Genomic DNA, 20233 nt, shown 5'->3' with positions numbered 1-20233 from the left:
GTGCAACAAGCAGTGAGCACGCAATCTCATTTTAACTTGTTATTTATTTTTTAACTTCAATGGCTGAGTCTGACAGTCTTGGGGCGAGCCAGGTCCCGTGTGGCGGCTGGGCCTGGGGCCATGCCTCCTGCTCGAGTCCCACTGTGCGCCATGCGTGGACGTGGGCCTCCCAGCTCAGAGAACAAGGCAGTGGGACTGTATGACGTGTGTGGCGGCGTCGGTCCTCGGCTCGGAAGACAGCGTGCTTTATGCAGACCAGGCTCAGAACCCCCGAGGCACACACTTTATTTTTCTTTCCTTTTGTTCTTTTGTGTGTGGATTTGGAGGCTTGTATTAAAATTTCTGAATTGCTGTGACAGAGTAGGGGAGCAGAGGCAGTGGACGGCGATGGTGAGAGAGCGTCGTGTGGGCACAGAGGGACAGCAGAGAAGCAGTCGCCCGCAGGGCTGGGCTGGTCACATCTGTGGAGTCCGAGCCGAGTCCCCTGCCTGCCCGCGCCCACATGGGCCTCTCCCCTGCGTGGACTCAGATGCCTTCTGGCTTGCCTGCTGCCCGGCGCCTCCAAGTTCAAGTGCCGGCGAGTTCTCCTGCCATGCTTCCCAGAGTCGCGGTGAGGCGGGAAGGCTCGGGACGGGGAGGATCCTACACGAGTGTGGAGACACGCAGGGACTGGAGCCCACAGGCTTCCACTGGAGGCCATGCAATGGGCTCCGGCGTCCAGGGTGCAGGGGACAGCCATGCCTCTGCACGTGGCAGCCAGACACCAGCTCTGCACGTGGGGTCACTGGCCAGCCCAAGATGCCCAGCGGGGGTGGGGGCCAGGTTCTGAGGGTGGAAGTTTGCGATCCTGTCCCCTCGCGGTCCCGAGCCAATCCCCAGTGAGAGGCCTGAAGGGGGTGGGGCTGAAGCAGCTGTCTCGGGTGGAAGGGGCCAGGGCTTCCCTGTGCGTGCCCTGTCACGCAGCCTGTGTGGGGTCGCAGGTGGCCCGGGCGAGCCCTGCCCCATCCTTACAGTGGTCACTGTTCGCAATCAGAGCCACACCCTTAGTGCAATAGAAGATTTATTTTTTACAGTAATTTTGGTTGCCATACAAGAGATTTAAGGATTGGGAGAAAGTGCAAATTACAGGAGCTTTTTTTTTTGTTTTTAATAAAGTCTAAAAAGAATAAAAGCACAAAAGTCGAAAGTAACGAGAATAAAGAGATTGCGAACACGTTACACAAACCAGAGTGGGGAACGTTAATATTTAAAAACCAAAAAAAAAAAAATCATTAATGAGAAAATCAATCTTTGTGGCCTACACAGTCTGCCATCGACTGGGTAATGCTTTGTGTAAGTCAGGGAGGTCGCCGTCGCAGGGTCTGCAGCCGCAGGTAATCCACTTGGTGAGACAGGAAGGCAACAGTCACGTCGCATTCCTGTCGGTGTGTGAATGGACTGAGGGTGTGCGTCCGCACCCCGGAGAAGGAGGGGGTCCTGGCAGGGCACGGCGCTTACATCTGAGAGCTTCTGGTTTTGTATACACAATATTACAGAAACTAGGCATGGAAATGCAGTTTATTAAATTACAGTATAGAACAAAAGGTGATCTTAAGACCTGGTGTAATCGTAACAGAATCATCGGGGGAGCAGTTGTCATGGGGGCAGGGCGTGGCGTGGCGTGTCCTGCGGCGGGAGGACCTACTGCCCTGGCCATCCGGCAGAGGCCAAGGCGGCTCGGCTGGGCAGTGTGTGTGTGAGGGGCGGCCAGTGCAGGCTCGGCTGCCGCCCCCTCCGCAGAGGCAGCACTGGCTCGCGGCCGGGCAGTGGCGTGTGGACCGACTAGCAAGCCCAGGGTCCTCCCGCTGCCCCCGCGTGGGTCCCACCTCTTGCCTGGCACAGAGGCTCAGCCCACCTGCCTGACCATGGAAAGAAGAGAGGGGGAGGAAGGTGGTGGGCTGGATGGAAGACACTTTAACGGCCGAACCGAGGGCAGCTCCTCTGGGGTGGGTGCGGCTGCTGCTGGCGGCCCCGGCGGCCACGCGTGACCTGGCTATGTGTCAGGAGCACGGTGGGCGGCTCTGGCACTGGCTTCATTCCAGGTGGGACTGACGCTGGGGGGAGAGGCTTAGAGGCTTGGTCTCAGGCCTGAGGCTAGGAGGTGTGTGTGTGTGTGTATGTGTGTGTGTTGGGGGGGAGACTGCCGTGATATGAACTGTGACCACATATGAAGAAAGAATCGTCCTTCAATGGCAAAGTTCTAGCAAAGATAGAAAATTAACACAGCGCCGCTGGTCCCGACGCGTCCAGACAAGGTTGGTAAAAAGGTCACCCTTGTGTAATTATTCCACAGAAATAGCAGTATTAAATCACAAAAGGTTTTTTTTTTTTTCTTTAACTTTCTAGCACTGAAGTGGCACAAAGGCTCCTAGTAGACCAGCCACTTTTTTTTTCTTAAAATATTGTGCTTATAAACTATCTGTACAACTATTTAAACTTGCAGTAAAGAAAGATTTTAAATTGCTAAATTTTACGTATTCGTTCTAGAGCAGTTCCAGACCTGACCAGACACTTGGCCGTGAGCATGAAAAAAAACAGAAAGATGTTTTATAAGAAGAGATGGGCTAGGCTAGTTCTGAAATCATTAAAAAAGAAAAAGAAAAAGAAAAAACGAACCCCCAAACCTGACATTCGGGTCTTCTCCGAGCGTGGGAGAATGTGCTGAAAGCCTGACTGGACGCTCTGCGGCCGAGGTGCAACTGATGACCTCCTGTGGACACTGGAGGAAGCACGTGGGCACGAGGGGCCCGCGGGCACGAGGGGCCCGCAGCCGGATCTGCACTCACCGTGAGCCCGCAGCCTGGGGCTGCGTCGGGTCTACACTCCGTGCCCGAGGGGCCTCCGGGAGAGACTCTGTTGGACGGTTAAGACAAGCTGGTGGGATTCCTGGACACCCAGGGAGGAAGGACCATCTCCCCTTGCCTCTGCGAGCCCACCCAGCTCCGGGAGACGGTGGCGGGCAGGCTCACTGTGCCAGGGTCTCCTGCCCTTGCAGTCAGAGTGGAAGCTCCCCTCACTCGGGTCCTGGCCCGCCTCAGCAGCCCTCCCTCCACCCGCGACGGCCCCTCCGCCAGACGACAGCTCCCTCTGGGGCCTTGGGTCCTGTGGCCAAGCCCTCCTCCTGCCCGGAATCGTGACTTTGTGCTTTGGCTAACTCCACATGCCATCTGGCCACCTTGGAATTATGCTAGTAGGTGTGCAGAAAGCAAGCAAGGCAAGCAAAGCTGAACACGATCCCGTTACACCCCCGCCACCGCCAGGAACCTCGGCCAGAGAGCCGCGGCTGCGCAGGAGGCGGCAGGGCGCAAGACCAGGGCCGGCAGAGGCTGCTGGGAGCACCTCAGTTCAGGACAGAGAAGGGGCCGCGCGGGCATCGCGCATCCTCTGAGAGACGAGGCCTGGGGGCCTGGGGTGACGGGCAGCTGCCGAGTGCAGAGGAGGGAGGCCTCAGGAGGTATGTGCAGTGCAAGATCGGGGGCCGCGCAGACCCCACGGGCCTCTCGGCAGCAGAGCCAGGCAGGCTGGGCATGTCTCCTCTTGTCCCCTGTTGGCAGGAACTGGCCAAGAGACCCACAGAGAGCCGGGGCGTTGCCAGGCCTCGGCTCGGCCGCGCGGTGGACATTGTCAGCGTTTCTTTGGGTACCAGGAGACAGACCCATGGGACGGGGTTGGCGCTCACAGGCTCTGCCCTCTCCGAGTCAGCCCATCTCTACTCAAACAAGAAGCAGTCTGGGGGAGGCACAGCCACCCTTATCTGTCTAGCAGCTGTCTCAAAGCCCTTTCTATGTTCATCCTGTGGCCGACGCGCGTCACGCCCAGGTCAATGAGGTCCTCCTTCTGCAGGTTGGGCAGGTGGCTGCCGTCGATCTCGTTGTCCAGGAAGGTCTCCTTGTGCTCGCCCAGGTTCAGGCTCTCCAGCCAGTCGGCCACGTCGGGTTTAGTCCACAGGTGCACAGGCTTAGTCGTGAAAGGCTTATTTGAGATTGGCTGTTGCAGTACCGAGGGGGACGGTGACCTGCTGCGCCCCGCTGGGTTCAAGCCAAACAGGTCCCCGGAAGGAGGCTGGCTCGGAAGGCTAAAGACCTCCGAGAGGGCAGGGGAGGGAGACGCCGCGGAGGCAGAGAGCGGGGCGGGCAGGAGCTCTTTGCTCAGCTCTGTCGGCGAGACCACAGGGCTTGGGGCACGTCTCGGCCCTGAGGTCCTGCTTTCGTAGTCGGGGGGCCGGCTCTGCAGGGTGATGGGCTGGGAGGTGCCGGGGCGGACGGTGAAGGTGACCGTCGTGCTCCGTGTACCTGAGACAGTGCTCATGACCTCTGGGCTTCTGAAAGGGCAACAACAGACAACCGTCACCTGCCGGCCACTCAGGAAGGGGACACACACACCCAGACCACACCAGAGGCCCACGCGCTGGCAATGGGCACCAGCGGCCATGCCAGGACAGGGTGGAAGAGAGGAGCAGCAAGGAGGGCGTTCAGCACAGCACGCCAGCCACTCAGCTGACCCCGTGCCGGGGGGCTCCTGTCCCAGGCCCCTGGCGGCCCCGTGCCCGGCTGGCCCATCTCAGCGAGTGCAGGCCTGTATCCAGCCCAGGACACAGGGAGCTGCAGGTTATAGCAAGGTTATGTCGCTGTGAGGTAGGTGGGTGCATCGGCTGTGAGCACCCCTCACCCCTCCGCGACGACTCTGGCAGGATGCAGGCCTTGCCATAGACAGTGATCGGAGACTGGCATGCCTGCATGGACTCCCCAGCCTCCCTGGCCCTGGCCTCCCTGGCCCTGGAAGGTGGGTGACTGCCCACAAGGAGGGGTGCCCATCCCACCTGTTTGAGATGGTCCAGACATCCCTCCCAACACACACAGGAAGTTAGAGCTGCCCTCGGGCCCAGGCCATGCCCTGCTGGCCCTTGCAGAGGTGCCAGAACTCTGTGCCTCCTGCCTTCCGTGCTCACCCACCTCATGGGGGGGCACTGCCCCTTTCTGGAACGATCCTTGCTCGTTAGGCCCTGCCCTCAGGTGCGGCCTAGTGTCTGAGGTGCGATTTGAGCCCTCTCCCTGCCATCAGGGGACAGCGGGCTGAGTGAGCCCCAGAGAAACGCACTGGCATGGAGGTGACCCCAAGGCCCTGGATGGCAGCAGCTGACCGTCCTGTCCTTGGGAAGGAGTCGTGGGTGGGAGGAAAGACCGTGACCCTGCTTCTCCTGCTGGCCAATCTGCATGCATGGGGAATCGTGGGAGGGCTCCAGCTGACCAGCGAGGCTCCTGCTCGGGGAACATGTCTGCAAGGGGTGGGATCGGCCCCACGGCCATCCCCACAGCACCCCCGAGAGCAGCTGGCCAGGCCCTGGGATTCCTTCCGGGGACTGCGGGGAGTCACACAGCCACTTCCCCGCTCTGCCCCTCTGGCTGCTGCCTGCCTGCCCAGCACCCAGGCACCTGTGGACCTGTGGCAGGTCCTGCTGAGGTCGCTGACGGTGGCTGTAGCACGGGGCAGGCATGCGACGGGGAGGTCTGCCACGGACTCAGCTCAGTCCCGCGTGGGGCTTGACTGTCATGCCCCGAGCCATCTGTGGTACTGGGCTTCCTCAGGGTGCACAGCTCAAGGGGACCCGACCCAATAGTGTCACACGTGGCCACTCAGAACCCACAAGCTGGCCCCAGGGTCAAGGCTTCCGTTCTTGAGTGAGGGGGGCTGTGGCCACAGGGAGGACCCGTGGGTCCCCTTGGTCTGGAAGAGGCCCTGCAGTGCAGCCTGAGTCCTGAGGCGTGCCAGCTAGGCAGCTAGCAACGTGTCTACCAGGAGCCATGTGGGGTCTGAGCTGGGACCAGGAAGAGGGAAGGAAGGGAACAGGAGCACCTGGGTGGCTGTGCCTCCCAACGCAGCACAGCTGGACCCGGCCGGGCTGCCGGGCAGGGGTGCCTCCTGCTGGGGAGTGCACCCAGGCCAGAACCCAGTGCCCACGCTGGCCTGGCCGGGGAAGGGAGGCGAGCAGGAAGTGGAGGGGCGCTGCCCAGGGCCCTGGCAGGCATGGGAGAGAGAGAGAGAGCGGAGAGGCACACGAGGTCACGCGGTCTCTGCAGGCAGCACTTACTTCCGTTCAGCATGACCCTCTTCTGTTAACACCGTCATGGAGCACATGCAAATGACAAAACAGGCGACTGAGACAGGACTGCCGGGCGGAGGAGGGGACAGCTGCTTCTGGGGATGAAACGAGCGCACTGCCCGCAGCCTCGCTCCTCGGGACAGTGTGAGTCAGTTCTCAACAAAAGGACCGAGGAGGAAGCTGTGGGCAGCGCTGTGGCTCAGGCTAGTGGCCTGCTGCTCTCAAGGCCAGCGTTTCCTGATGGCTGCGTGGGTGCCAGCTGCTCCACTTCCCGCCCCGCTCCCCGCGGATGCGCCTGGGAGCCAGCAGGTGTGGGCTCCGGACGTGGGCCCTGCTGCCCCGCAGGAGGCCTGGAGGGAGCCCCTGGCTCCTGGCCCAGCCCTGGCTCTCGTGGCCATCTGGGGAGCAGACCAGCAGATGGGAGGTCTCCCTCTGTCACTCATTTTTCAAATCAATGAATCTTTGGAAAAGGGAGACACGGAGAGATGCAGCAGTGGACGTGTCAGCTGCTGCCTGGCGCCCCAATTGGGGCTCCCGAGCCAGAGGCCCTCACAGCTGCAGGTGGGAACGGCCACCCCAGCCCAGCTCTACTGGCCCACCCAGAGGGATGACACAGCCCGGCAGCCAGCACTGAGACATCCAGCCTGCCTGGTGGGCCACTCCAGCCCACCCCGAGTGAAGACCCCAGGGTGTCTGGCCTGGCCTCACCAGTCCCTGCCTGGTCACTCGCACTGCCACGCACAGGGCCGTCCCTCGCATAGCGCCTTCCGTGATGGGCAGAGCCCTGGGATCCACCCGCTCCTGCAGGAGCAGACCCAGTGCACTCATACCCTCTCGCCCTTTGCTTGTGAACCACATCCAGACAGAAACAGGAGAATCCAGCAGGAACCCGGGTGTCGGCGAGACGCCGGGACGCACTGTGGTGTCATGCAAGCAGCCCCCGGTGCTTCCAGCTGCGCTCTTGAGCAGCAAGTACACGTGGGCCAGAGGCCGCTCGCTGCCCCTCACAGCTGCCTGCTTCCGGTTTGAAATTTGTTCCTGCAGCGTGGTCACACCTCCACATCTTAATGTTGGCCACGCTGCAACCGTGCCTCCCACCAGCCCCTTCCAAGCCAGTCTCACCACATTACTGCCCGCAGTCCGCTGAGAGCGGGAGGGCACCCAGGTGGAGGCCAGCTAAGCCCAGGCCCAACGTGTGGGGTTGCACGGAGTGCCATTTCCCCGCCTGGCCCCAGAGAACGGCTGAGGAAGCAGACCTGGGCATGGGGTCGGCTGCCTTGGGTTCTGCAGCCACCCGCCAGGGCTCCAGGCCTTCCTGCTGCGAGCCCTGAGCAGCCACTCGCCTTTCAGGAACTCGCCTCCCCACACTGTTGGCACCTGCTGGCTGATGGGAGCTGAGGTGTCTCCGTGGACCAGCCTGGCCTTTCCTACCCTGCTCGCTCACACCACCGTCAGAGCTCAGAAAGCAGCCTGGTACTGCCCAGGCTGTGGGCACGCCAGCAGCTCTCCCTGGCAGGCCCGAAGTCTGCTCCTGACCAGCTGGGCAGAGGAGAGTTTTAACAACCCAGACCAACTGGAAAGCAAGAAGCACTCAGCCGGCCCGGCGGGGAGGCAGACACTACAAGTGGGTGGGCGGGGGCCCTGGAAGGGTCCGAAGGCTCTGGGGGGTCTCCGGGTCTGAACCCCGCAGACGGTGGCTTCCGAGAGTCCTGGGAGCCAGCAGGCGTCGTGCCTACTGTCCCAGGCGCAGGGGAGGGCAGCACAACCCACCTTCCCACAGCAGCATGCCTTCTTGTTTAAAAGCGGCTCCTGCTGTTTATCCTTCAGGATGTAACTGGGAGCGCGGCCGCCTACATCCCCTGGCACGTGGATCCAGCAGGCGGGCGGCTTCTGATGATGCCTGACCCATCCACCTGCCCATCTCCACGGCGCAGGCCCCCTCGTCCCAGCCGCTCCGAGCACACAGACCATGCCTGACCCATCCACCTGCTTGGCTCCACAGCGCAGGCCCCCTCGTCCCAGCCCCCTCGTCCCAGCTGCTCCGAGCACACAGACCATGCCTGACCCATCCACCTGCTTGGCTCCACGGCGCAGGCCCCCTCGTCCCAGCCCCCTCGTCCCAGCTGCTCCGAGCACACAGGCCATGCCTGACCCATCCACCTGCCTGGCTCCACGGCGCAGGCCCCCTTGTCCCAGCCTGTACCTCCCAGCCGCTCCGAGCACACAGCTCTGTGCTGATGCCAGGAGACAGAAGGCTGACCATGCCTCTCCCGTGGCTGCCACCATTTGGAAAGCGATCCCCTTGTTCCTGGGGCCCTGCCCGGCCCTTGTCGCTGGGCTGGTCTCCGGGGCCTGGCCTCGGCTTGGTGCTCGCTGACCCTGCAGACGGGCGCGGTGCCCCAGGCTTTGAAGTGGCTCAGTGGCTGCTCCCCTGCGTGCACTCGGCGTGTGGGCGGGTTCACTCCCAGAAACTGTCACCCTGTGTGTTAACTGTGGTCCACCTCGCTCCCAGCCAACAAGCTCCCAAGGGAAGGGGTGAGGCCTGCCTTGGCCGCCCGTGAGTGCTGGGTCCTGCAGGTGCACCCTCCAGCTCCCCGGCTGGCGTTCACCAAGGGCTCAGCACTGTGGTGGCCCCCATCGCGCCCACGTGGTACCCCAGGACTTCCCCAGAACGGCCTTGGCCCACCACGCGGTGACAATGTGGCGCAGGCACACCCCCTGCTGTGAATACCCAGCACTTCCGCTGGCCGCTCACTGCTGGCCTGTGAAGGCAACGGGGGCTGCAGGGTCCCTGTCGGCACCAGCGGGCAGGTAAGGAAACCAAGGCCCACTTCCTGTCCCTCGGGCCCTTCCTGCCCCGCGGTCACTTCCTGCCCTGCGGTCACCTCCCGTCCCACGGTCTCCTCCCGTCCCACGGTCTCCTCCTCCCGTCCCACCGTCACCTCCCGTCCCACCGTCACCTCCTTCCGTCCCACGGTCACCTCCCGTCCCATGGTCACCTCCTCCCATCCCACAGTCACCTCCTCCCACCCCACTGTCACCTCCTCCTCCCGTCCCACAGTCACCTCCTCCTCCCGTCCCACGGTCACCTCCTCCCGTCCCACCGTCACCTCCTCCCATCCCACGGTCACCTCCTCCTCCCACCGTCACCTCCTCCCATCCCACGGTCACCTCCTCCTCCCACCGTCACCTCCTCCCATCCCACGGTCACCTCCTCCTCCCACCGTCACCTCCTCCCGCCCCACGGTCACCTCCTCCCGTCCCACGGTCACCTCCTCCCGTCCCACCGTCACCTCCTCCCACCCCACTGTCACCTCCTCCTCCCATCCCATGGTCACCTCCTCCTCCCACCGTCACCTCCTCCCGCCCCACGGTCACCTCCTCCCGTCCCATGGTCACCTCCTCCCGTCCCACCGTCACCTCCTCCCGTCCCACCGTCACCTCCTCCCATCCCACGGTCACCTCCTCCCGTCCCACCATCACCTCCTCCCATCCCACGGTCACCTCCTCCCGTCCCACCATCACCTCCTCCCGTCCCACAGTCACCTCCTCCTCCCGTCCCACGGTCACCTCCTCCCGTCCCACCGTCACCTCCTCCCGTCCCACGGTCACCTCCTCCCGTCCCACCGTCACCTCCTCCCGTCCCATGGTCACCTCCTCCCGTCCCACCGTCACCTCCTCCCACCCCACGGTCACCTCCTCCCGCCCCACAGTCACCTCCTCCTCCCGTCCCACAGTCACCTCCTCCTCCCGTCCCACGGTCACCTCCTCCCGTCCCACCGTCACCTCCTCCCATCCCACAGTCACCTCCTCCCGCCCCACAGTCACCTCCTCCTGTCCCACGGTCACCTCCTCCCGTCCCACGGTCACCTCCTCCTACCACCGTCACCTCCTCCCATCCCACAGTCACCTCCTCCCGTCCCACGGTCACCTCCTCCCATCCCACAGTCACCTCCTCCCGTCCCACGGTCACCTCCTCCCGCCCCACGGTCACCTCCTCCCGTCCCACAGTCACCTCCTCCCACCCCACGGTCACCTCCTCCTCCCGTCCCACCGTCACCTCCTCCCATCCCATGGTCACCTCCTCCCATCCCACAGTCACCTCCTCCCGTCCCACGGTCACCTCCTCCTCCCGTCCCACGGTCACCTCCTCCCGTCCCACGGTCACCTCCTCCTACCACCATCACCTCCTCCCGTCTCACGGTCACCTCTTCCTCCCGTCCCACCGTCACCTCCTCCCATCCCACAGTCACCTCCTCCCGCCCCACAGTCACCTCCTCCCGCCCCACCGTCACCTCCTCCCGTCCCACCGTCACCTCCTCCCGTCCCACCGTCACCTCCTCCTACCACCATCACCTCCTCCTCCCGTCCCACAGTCACCTCCTCCCGTCCCACGGTCACCTCCTCCTCCCACCGTCACCTCCTCCCGTCCCACGGTCACTTCCTGCCTTTGCTTTGGCGATACTTTTTCTGTGGTCAGCAGTTACTGGCTGCTCTGGACAGAATGCCAGTTGCGTCTTTATTAGTGTCATGAGCTTCGTGTAACTCCTTTTGAAAGGAGACGACAGAGGACGAGCTGCCAGCCCCCGTGTGTCCCCTGGTCTGCTCTGGGGGGGCACGCTGTGTACTCCCAGAACCACGGCTCTCTCCCAGCGCACAGTCAGCAAGAAGCCAGAAGGGAAGCGGGGCCAGGGCTTGATCCTGGCACCGTGACAATGGGCCGTGGCCTCGGGGCTGTGTGAAACGCCCGTCCCGGATATGGTGTTTCCATCCGTGTGACTGCCAGAGTTCAGCAGACACACCCGGGGTCCAGCCTTGCCCCTGGACTCCGCTGGCCACCAGCAGGAAGTGGTACAAGACAGCCTTATACAGGGGCACAGGAACTTCCAGGGTCAAGTTCAGCTGAGGTTGGTGCCCTGCAGTGAGTGAGCAAGGGGCGGTGGGCCCCAGAGAGGGTCCCCTTGAGGGCCTGCCGTGGAGAGGGGTTGCCGCACTGCTTGGCCTGTCATTTCAAAAAGCATGACTGGTTTTCAATTTTCCTTAGAAAAACTCATTTCTTTCTCCTCAGTAGGAATTCCCTTCATCCAATTTCGTGCCTCATTTTGCTCAGGGTCAGTCACAGTCTTTAACGTTTTTGAAACATTTGCATGTTGATGAGCCCTGTGGGTGAAGGGCCCTGGCAGGGCAGAACCGGCCCGAGCACGCTGCCATGGTGTGGAGTGCTGGGGAGGGGCAGAGCTCGGTCAGCCCTGGCTCCCGGGGACTGCGGCCCTCGCCCCTGTGCTAGGCAGCTGTCCCGCCCCCAAGCCCCGGCCTGCCCCCAACACTCTACCTGATTGGTGACGGAGACCTGAACTCCCTGCTCTGTGCCTGGACCTTGTCCTGGACCTCGGCCCCTCTGCTACTGGCCCAGCTCTGTGTGTCCCCCTGGGCAGGAGCAAGGCTGAAGAAGGCGGGCTCTCGGTGCCCAGCGGAGTGGGGAGCGTGCAGGACCAGAACCTGCCTGAGCCATTCCAAGGCCCCGGGCAGCCCTGTGGCACCTCTGGCCACCCCAGCCGTGCTGGCGGCCGTCCCTGGCCCCAGGAGCTGGGCCCTGGCTCGGCTGTCTGCCCACTGCGGCCCGTCTCCAGCCAGGCTAAGCGTGGGGCAGGTACGGGCCCTGCCTCAGGGTACCTGGGAAGCCTGGGCCACACTGGGTGTGAACGGTCTGGTTATGGACAACCGAACAGCCAAGTACTGGCCAGAGCTGCTCTTAGGGACCCACCAGAGCGTGCCAGGCAATGCCCTTCAGCCCCGCCTGGGACAGGCAGGTGGACCACAGGACACCGCTCTGCGGAAGCTCCACCCCTAAGGCGACAGAAGGCTGCCAGCTGCTGTTCCCAGAGACCCCACGGACGGGGCCCCAGGACTTGCTGGGAGCACACACAGCAGGCCGTGGCCCACGTGGGCCGTCCCACAGCATGGATGGGAAAGTGTCCTGTGAGCCGTGGGACCGTGTGTGTGAGATCTTTTCAGCTCCTGTGTGAGATCTCGCCAACGAGGAAGTGAGCTGTCCCGGCCGTGGGCCGCGCTGGCCAGGCCTGTGGGTGACCCCAGCCTATTCGTGAAAGGGTTGCCGGCACCTGCTTCCCATGCCCACTGTCCACTCGGCATCCATGGGGAAGCCGAGGGCCCCCGCAAGTACCCCCCGTGCTGGGGGGCAGACACTGGGGGGCCGTCTCGGAGGGGACTCCCTCCCCCAAGCCCCAGCTGGGTGTCACGGTCAGTCCTTCAAGGCCGCACAGGTAGCCCACAGCCTGCGTGGTCCTGCTGCTGGCCCGCTCGGACCGGCGCAGGAGTTCCCTTCCCATCCGCCCCTGCGGTAGAGCAGGCCAACGGGCAGCAATTCCAGCCGGGCCGCCCCTGCCCCCCATGCAGAAGAGAGCCCTCAGCCCGTGCCGGCCACGCCCCGTACCCCAGCTGTGTGGCCGCTGCCTCCTCAACAGCTCCCAGTTGCCCGGGCCTTGGCAAGGCCCTAGCGGCCTCTGAGGTGGTGCTGGCAGAGTCTGCAGGCCGTGCTGCACCTGCCGAGGCGGACGTGGCCTTGCCTGTGCTGTCCCGGGTTCCTGGAGCGGTGCGTGTGGCCAGCACGAGGGCGTCGCGCGTGCCCCCGTCACGTCTGCCTGGCCAGCACCAAGCGCGGGCACCTGGGCCGCGGCGGGACTTACCTGGCAGCGAGGCTGGCGGACTTGGCTCCGGCCGGCGAGTCCAGGCCCTCCCCGGGCTTCACCGCCTTCTCTCGGTTCATTTGCTGCAGGATTGAGTTCAATTCACTAATAACATTGGCCTTGGGGCCGGAGAGGATGGGGCCCTTGACCTCCGTGACGTCGCCCCACAGCTTGGAGGTTCGCGGCTGGAGGACCTTGGCTATGGCCGGCGGGATCCCTCCCGGGGGCGGCGGGGGCGCGGGCGCGGGTGGGGGGACCCCGCAGCCGTCCGCGTCCTCCTCCAGGAGCGCGTCCTGGTAGAGGGCGTTACTTTTGTGGATGAGGGGTTTCACTTTCGGCTTCGGCGGTACCGGGGGCTTGTCCACCACAAACGCTTGCCCGTCTGCATAGACCGTGCAGGTGTCAGCGTTGTCCCCGCCTTCCGATGACAGCGTGGAGATGCTGGACACGGTGGAGATGGTGCTGGTCGTCTCCAGGTGGTGGTCGCTGCTGCTCCTGCTGTCCACCTCCTCGATGCCGGAGTCGGCCACGGCGTCGAAGCTCTCCGGGGGCGGCAGGAGCGAGGCGGGCAGGCAGTTGGAAAGGCCGGCCTGCTTCTTGCCGTCGGCCGAGCTGACCGAAGGGGTCGGGGCCATGTCGTTTCTCTTCTGCTTGCCCAAGTCCGTGAGCGCAGGGACGGAGGCCACGCGGTCGTCAGGGATATCAAAACTATTTGCAAATTCCAGGGGAGGGGGCAATGGCTCTGTAAAAACAAAATCCTCGTCCAGATCCAGGGACGCCAGAGGGGGAGGAGGGATGCGGAATGGTAAGACCACCGCCTCTTCCACGGAGCCTGCCGTCACGATGGTCCTGCCGGGCGTGGCGGGGGGCTCGGGCGCGGCGGCGACCTGTAAAGCACCTCCGGTTTCGGAAACGCCTTCCGGCACCTCGGGCGGCGAGTCGTCCGGCTCCAGGTCCGCGCTCTCGTCCTCCTCCTCCAGGGCGCCGTCCGCCTTGGCGTCCACCGTGTGCACCATGAGCAGGCCGGCCGGCTTGCGCTGAGAAGCGTCCAGGATGTCGATGAGCGCGGGCCGCTCCTTGCCCGCGCCGCTCTCGTATTTGTTCTCCGTCTCCTGGCGCCGCAGGGGCCCCCGGGTGTTCTGCCTGGTGACCGGAGGGAAGCCGGCTTCCACGCTGGGCCGCATTTTGGTATCGATGTAGAGAGGTTTGTTGAGGTCAGCTTTGGGGGCCTCCCCCTTGGGACCCTGTTGCGACTCCTTCATGGCTCGGTCCCTGGCCGAGAGGGCCAGGGCCAGTGGGGAGCTGGGGTCCAGCAGCCGGCCGGTGAGCGGGTGCACGTAGCTCTCGGCCGTGGGGCTGCCCTCGGGCCCCTTGGCTGTGGGTGGGGGGTTGAGGGGCCTCCCAGCCTCGCCCTGGGCGCCGGCCTCGCCTCCACCTGCGAAGTGATCCTCCAGCTCCCTGGACACAGCTCCCGGCGTCGGGGGAGCCAGCTGCTCTGCGCCCTCCTCGTCGCCGAAGTCGCCCTCCTCCGGGAAGTCGGGGGGCCGTATCCTGGGGGCGGGGGGCCCCAGGCCCACATCCTCGTCCCCCAGGTCCGTGGAGAGGAAGGCGGGGGAGTTCCTCTTGGCCTCCAGCCGCTTCTCCCGGTCCCGGACGGCACCGGCGATGGCGGCGGCGAAGGGGCTGCTGACCGTGAGGGTGTCGTCGGGCCGCAGCGGGCCCGGAGGCTCTGCGGCCTGCGGGTCGATCTCCACGCTGCTGCCCTGGCTGCTCTTGCCGCTGCTGCTGGTGGAGGGCTCCTTGACGATGATGGTGGGGATGGGGATGGAGCAGGTCTTCTCCGGGCTGTCCTCCACATTGGACTGCTTCACCAGCATGCCCTTCCGTCGAGCCGGCTTGGCGGGCACGTAGACGGCCTTGCTGGCGATCTTGCCCACCTCCGAGTAGGGGTTCTCGGGCATCTGGCCCCGCTTGCTGCGGAAGGTGGCCTGGGGGGCGGCGCTGCGATTGTACAGGTCCTCCGAGTCCAGGGAGTAGCGGTCCAGCTCTCTGCGATAGAACATGCCCTTGTCACGCATCACGGCGGCCACCGTGTCCGACCTGGTGGCCGGGGACACCTTGGCGGCGGGATTCTGACTGAACGCGGGCTTGATTGTCCCGTAGAGCCTGGGAGCCGGGGACTTGGGGCAGTTGTAGGTGGTCGGGGAAGGTGGCGGTGGAGACGGGGGCACCGCCTGGGGAGGTGGGGGGATGTCCTCCGACGTGTCCGGCATGGACAAGCTTCTCGTGAACTTGAGCATCGGAGGGGCCAGGAACTGTCTCTCTTCCTCAGTTATTCCTGCAGGCGGAAGACAGGGCTCGTTGTAGGCCACGGCCATGACCAAACCCCAGTCGGTTCCTGGGTGGTGCAGTACCCCAGTCCCCACAGACACACACCGACAAAGCATGAGGCCACCAGCTTAGCCCATGCGGTGCTGCGGAGCCAAACAAAGATAAAAAAAAAAAAAAAAAAAAAAACTCCAGACAAGACGGATGTGGGGGCGTGTCAGGCGCATGCTGCCGGCAGCTTCTTCCGGGGCACAGGTGCCATCCAGGCAGGCCCGTGGGTCCTGGCCCCTGGGCTGTTCTCTCTGGGCACAGCCTGATTGAGCCCAGGGGCTGTCCCTGCGCACCTGTGTGCACACATGTCTGCTGGGGGCTGGGCTGGCTGCATCAGCAACCGTCCACCTTGTCCCTCCTGGGCTTGCCAGGGTTGCCCCACTGGAATGAAGGTACACAGCACTGAATCTGCTTGCGTGGCACGGGCAGCGTGCAGCACCAGGCCCCGTGCCCCGAGGACTTAGGGGAGCCTGGAGGCCCTTGCAGGGGGCCGTCTGCCGGCTCTGACCCCGCGGGCACAGCTGTGTTCCCTGCCAGCTCCTCTCGACTCTGCAAACAGCTGAGTGGGAGAGGGCTGCACGGGCCAGCCAGGAGGTGGGCACTCTGGCCATGGCACACACCCAGGAGGGGAGACATCCCCCACGGTGCCACACTGAGGAGTCGGGGAGCCTGTCAGGGCTGGGGTCCACATGGTCCGGGCCGGGTGCCAGAGGCCACCGCGTTGCCCAGGAGAGCAGGTGTAGATTGGCCACAGCACCCCCAAGGGGGCGGTGCCTGCGCGTGCTCAGGGACCCAGGGAGGGGGTCCTGACTTGGGGCATGCAGGGGCGTCAAGCAGCATGAACTTGAACTCGATGCCAGGACAAACCACGGGATGCACTGCATGGGAACTTGCATCCAATAAGGGTATTCCAAATTTACTGTACTCCGGGGGGAGAGAGGGCACTGGCCTGCCACCGGGCGCCTCCCGGGCCACCGGCCGCATGCCAGCTGCCGGACAGGGTGGCTCCCAAGGAGTAGTGATTTAGAATACGCCTTATGGGGTCACAGTGTCAGGGCAGTCCGAGGCAAGCGTCACTAACCTGAGAGAAAGATTCTGCTGTCTGATAGGAGAGACAAGGCATTATTAACCAGGACAACAGCAGCGATACAACACGACGCATGTGACGCAACGCGGGCCTCTGCTGGGCCCTGCTGGCCGTGGCTGCGCGGGGGCCACAGGCAGCACCCCAACAGCACTGAGGGCTCCCAGAGCCGGCTGCAGGGCACCCCTGCTCTCCACACGCACACTCTGGCGTAGACACGCGTGCCTGCACACGCACACGCACACGCACACACACACGCACTTTCCTCCTCTCACACTCTGGCACATCCGCTCTGTAAGCGGCAGGCCGGCCAGCGTCTGGCTGCCGGCTGCTCTCCCTGCTACAGGTGGCGCTGGCTCCTCTTCCTGAGGGTCCAGCGCTCCTTTGTGCCCGTCAGTGGGGCTGTCTGGGACGCTCACGGGTGGGGAAGCAGCTTTCTACCACCCACAGTGCACTGGCCCTTCGCCAGTCTCTGGGCAGCAGCCCGTTGGCAAGGGACCCACCTCCTGACCGGTTGTGAGTGTGCGGGGGCCCACCTCTTCCGCAGCCCCTCAGCTGGGCCTGCTCTACCGCAGGCACTGCCTTCGGAATGGGAGACGTCACTGTTGGTGGAAGAGCATCCTACCGCCTCACCTGGTGGGCCAGGCCAGGTCCCTGCCCCCTGGGGAACGGGCAGGCGCTAGCACGTGGGCCCGGCGGCCAGCACTCCCAGGGCCCTGGGCTGCCGAGCCAAGAGCGACTGTGCGGGCGAGGCCGTCTTACCTATGGACTTCTGCCTTCGCATCGTACCTCGAGGGAGACCCAGAAACGGGCCTTTAGGGCTCCCGGGAACAGTGGGTGTCATCACAGCAATGCCTTGGCGTTCGTACACGGACTGTAAAGCAGAGAGCCTTGGTGAGGCACGGCACGGGGTGCCCCCAAGTGCTGGGACCCAGAGAGGGGGTGAGGCATGGGGCCCCACAGTGCAGGGACCCCGAGATGGGGTGAGGCACGGCATGGGGCGCCACAGTGTTGGGACCTAGAGAGGGGGTGAGGCATGGGGCCCCACAGTGCAGGGACCCCGAGAGGGGGGTGAGGCACAGCATGGGGCGCCACAGTGTTGGGACCTAGAGAGGGGGTGAGGCATGGGGCCCCACAGTGCAGGGACCCCGAGAGGGGGGTGAGGCACGGCACGGGGTGCCCCCAAGTGCTGGGACCCAGAGAGGGGGTGAGGCATGGGGCTGCCACAGAGCTGGGACCCCGAGAGCCTCGGTGAGGCACGGCATGGGGCGCCACAGTGCAGGGACCCAGAGGGGGTGAGGCACGGCATGGGGCGCCACAGTGCTGGGACCCCGAGAGGGGGTGAGGAGGGGCTTGGTACTTCTGTCACGTGCTGCTGGGGCTCTCCCGGGCCCACGGACATCCAGGGAGGCTAGCCCCACTCCACGCCTGCTCCCCGGGGCCCACGGACATCCAGGGAGGCTAGCCCTGCTTGAGGGCGCTCAGCAGCTCCTGGCACTCCCTGGGGTCCCGCTGCACTCTGGCAGTGTGGACACCCCACACTCTGAATGCGTGGCCCAGAGGCAGGGCTGGGACAGGTGCTGGCTGCTGAGGGCGTGGGCATGCTAGCTGGTCAGCTCAGGCAAGCCCCGGACCAACCTGGGTGGGGCAGACCGATGGCTCCGGGGGCCACCTGGGCCCTAGGCTGCCCCAGGCAGCTGCTTTGTGCAGAATCACAGGCACTGGCTGGCATCGGGCAGCCACAGGGAGGTGCTGGATCCTTGGTGGGAAGGGGTCCCTGTATGAGTGAGCTCGGGTCCGGGCACAGACACTGTGAGGTGGGGAAACGGAGCTGGGCGCTGACCCTCGGGCCCCTAGACCGTTTGGGGAGCTGAGTTTCAGCACTGGCTATCCCACCCAGCCAACCCTCCCGGGTGGCCCCAGCCCTGCCACCCCCGCCACCCCCGCCACCGCTCGTCCTGTCCCGGGGGTGTCGCTCACGTTCATGTCCGAGGTCGCTGGGAAGCACCGGCTGGTGGGCCGCTGTTTGATGGTGGCCACCCTCGACTCCACAGCCACACTCTCGGCGGTCCGGGAGGGCTTGGCCACCGGCAGGATCTCGTCAGGTTTATCTGCAATACAAGCATGGTGGTTAGAGAGGCCCTGGGGTGCCAATGGCTCAACCCCTGAACAGTGCTGAAAGGCACTGGTCACCCAGGGCAGCGGGGGGTACCGGCCTGCCGCGTACTGACCCCAAAGTGCCCAATGACAGAGGTCGGTGGCGGTGGGGATGCTGGGACTCCTGAAGTCAGTTTGGAGTTTAAAGAGTACTTGAAAGGCAGTGTAAAACACACATACACACACATACACAGACACACACACACACAGGAAGAGTACATGCTTGCTTCCACTGGCCCACTTACTAAGTGCAAGCCACAGAGAGGCAGCGCTGAGCCATGCTGGAGCCCTGGGGCTCACTCACAGCAGAAAGCGGTAAGCTATTTGCTCCTCAGAGACCAAGAAATCATTTTAACCCCCAGAGCCGTCTGGGAGCCCTGGCTTTGTCCCTGAGGGTCTCGGGCTGCCAGGACACAGGGCCCTGTCCATGGAAGCCAGCAGCATCTGTCCTGAGGGCCCCTGGGCCCCTGGCAGAGGCCAAGGCCTGCTGCCCTCCAAGACACGGCACTGCCCTTGCCCTCCGGAAGCGGAGTGACCAGCAGGTTCCGTCCATGAGCCCAGGTCTGGAGTTAGGGAACACTCACCCTTTCCTGGGCCGGGCGTGCCTGTGATGTGCACAGCGCCCAGGGACCCAGGCCCATGACGATGCAAGGCCCTGAGAAAGGACATGGTCCTGGGTGTCTTGCAATGGGGCTTCTCAGGAGGAACTGGCCTGCCAGCCAAGGCCCTGAGCCACAGCCTGCCTCTGTCTCCTCCAGCCTGGGGCCACTGGAGGCCCACATGGCAGGGCAAGGCAGGGGACAGGAAGGGACAGGGACCTTAGGGAGTAGCCAATGGTCCAGGCAGTCCTGGAGCTGGGTTCCCTGCTGTGCAGCTGTGTGTGTGTGCAGTGTCGTAAATAAGGACAGCTTGTAGCAGAAACCCCAGGACCTGCCAGGGCCAAGTGGGAACCCATTTTGCCAGTGAACCCGAGGGATCCAGGAGAAGCGAGCCCATGGCCTGCAGCCCGGGCCCTCCTGGAGCAGGGTGGGGTCATCAGCCCCGAGAAGCACCAGCTCCCTGGTCTGCTCCTTGGCCCCGCTCCCAGCAGCCCCAGCCTGCTGCAGCCTCTGCTCTCCTGGCTCCGCCCGCCGTGTCGGGCCCTCCTCTTCACATGCTGTGTGCAGTGCCACACACGCCTGGGCTGGGATGCCCGCCCTGCCCCGCCCCTCTTGGTCCTCTTGTGGTCGGGCCTCTGCTGGTGCTCCAGTGGACACTGGGTCCTGCTGCAGGGTGGTCAGGCTTTGTCCCCTCTTACAGGGGGCTGCTGGTAGCACCGGATGCTCTCCCCCAGGGAAGACAACAAAGGCCCCTTTCCAGCTCTGCGGGGCACACCGAGCCAACGGGCCACACTGGCCTACAGCCCTGTGGAAGACTGGCCAGCCCCGCTCAGTGGCCATGGGGCATCTGGGGTCGGGAGGAATCAGAGACCGGCTGCTGGTATGGCCGCCGTCCACTAGCCGCTCGTCCTGCGAGCGCGGGCCATGTGCTGAGATGCAGCTGTCTCCGAGAGCCAGGGGGCATGCCCGCGTGCTGTCCTCATGGCCACTGGGCTTCGAAGCCCAGAGGTTGCTGGGCAGCTGTGCTGGATAAGCAGTTGTGTGGAGAGCGCTCCCAGTACCAGCGGGTGCCCTGCCAGGATGGCGATCGTGGCTGGGCATGTCAGGGGTGCAGGATGCAGGAGTGGAGGAGGACCGTGCCAGGGGCCGACAGGTGGCCCTGTGGGTC

The 20233-nt window shown here is 64.3% G+C and overlaps 1 protein-coding gene across 2 annotated transcripts in view; it reads right to left on the bottom strand.

Annotated features, from left to right (window-relative positions):
- Window positions 1-3770: 3770 nt before the first annotated feature.
- The window catches only part of SHANK2 (SH3 and multiple ankyrin repeat domains 2), a 269178-nt gene continuing 252715 nt past the window's right edge, over window positions 3771-20233 (bottom strand). For both annotated transcript variants that reach the window (XM_040970662.1, XM_040970663.1), the window contains 5 exons: window positions 18290-18420; window positions 17072-17183; window positions 16307-16327; window positions 12847-15184; window positions 3771-4360 (listed from right to left, as the gene is read on the bottom strand). In XM_040970662.1, the coding sequence (XP_040826596.1) occupies window positions 3790-4360; window positions 12847-15184; window positions 16307-16327; window positions 17072-17183; window positions 18290-18420 (3173 nt within the window). In that variant the 3' untranslated portion in view covers window positions 3771-3789. The remainder of the gene's footprint in view (window positions 4361-12846; window positions 15185-16306; window positions 16328-17071; window positions 17184-18289; window positions 18421-20233) is intronic.

Source organism: Ochotona curzoniae, unplaced genomic scaffold (assembly GCF_017591425.1).
Source record: "Ochotona curzoniae isolate NIBS_2020 unplaced genomic scaffold, NIBS_Ocur_1.0 scaffold_4937, whole genome shotgun sequence".
NCBI classification, from domain to species: Eukaryota; Metazoa; Chordata; class Mammalia; order Lagomorpha; family Ochotonidae; genus Ochotona; species Ochotona curzoniae.
The sequence above is the reverse complement of the archived record's forward strand: the minus strand, read 5'-3'. Positions and strand labels throughout refer to the sequence as shown.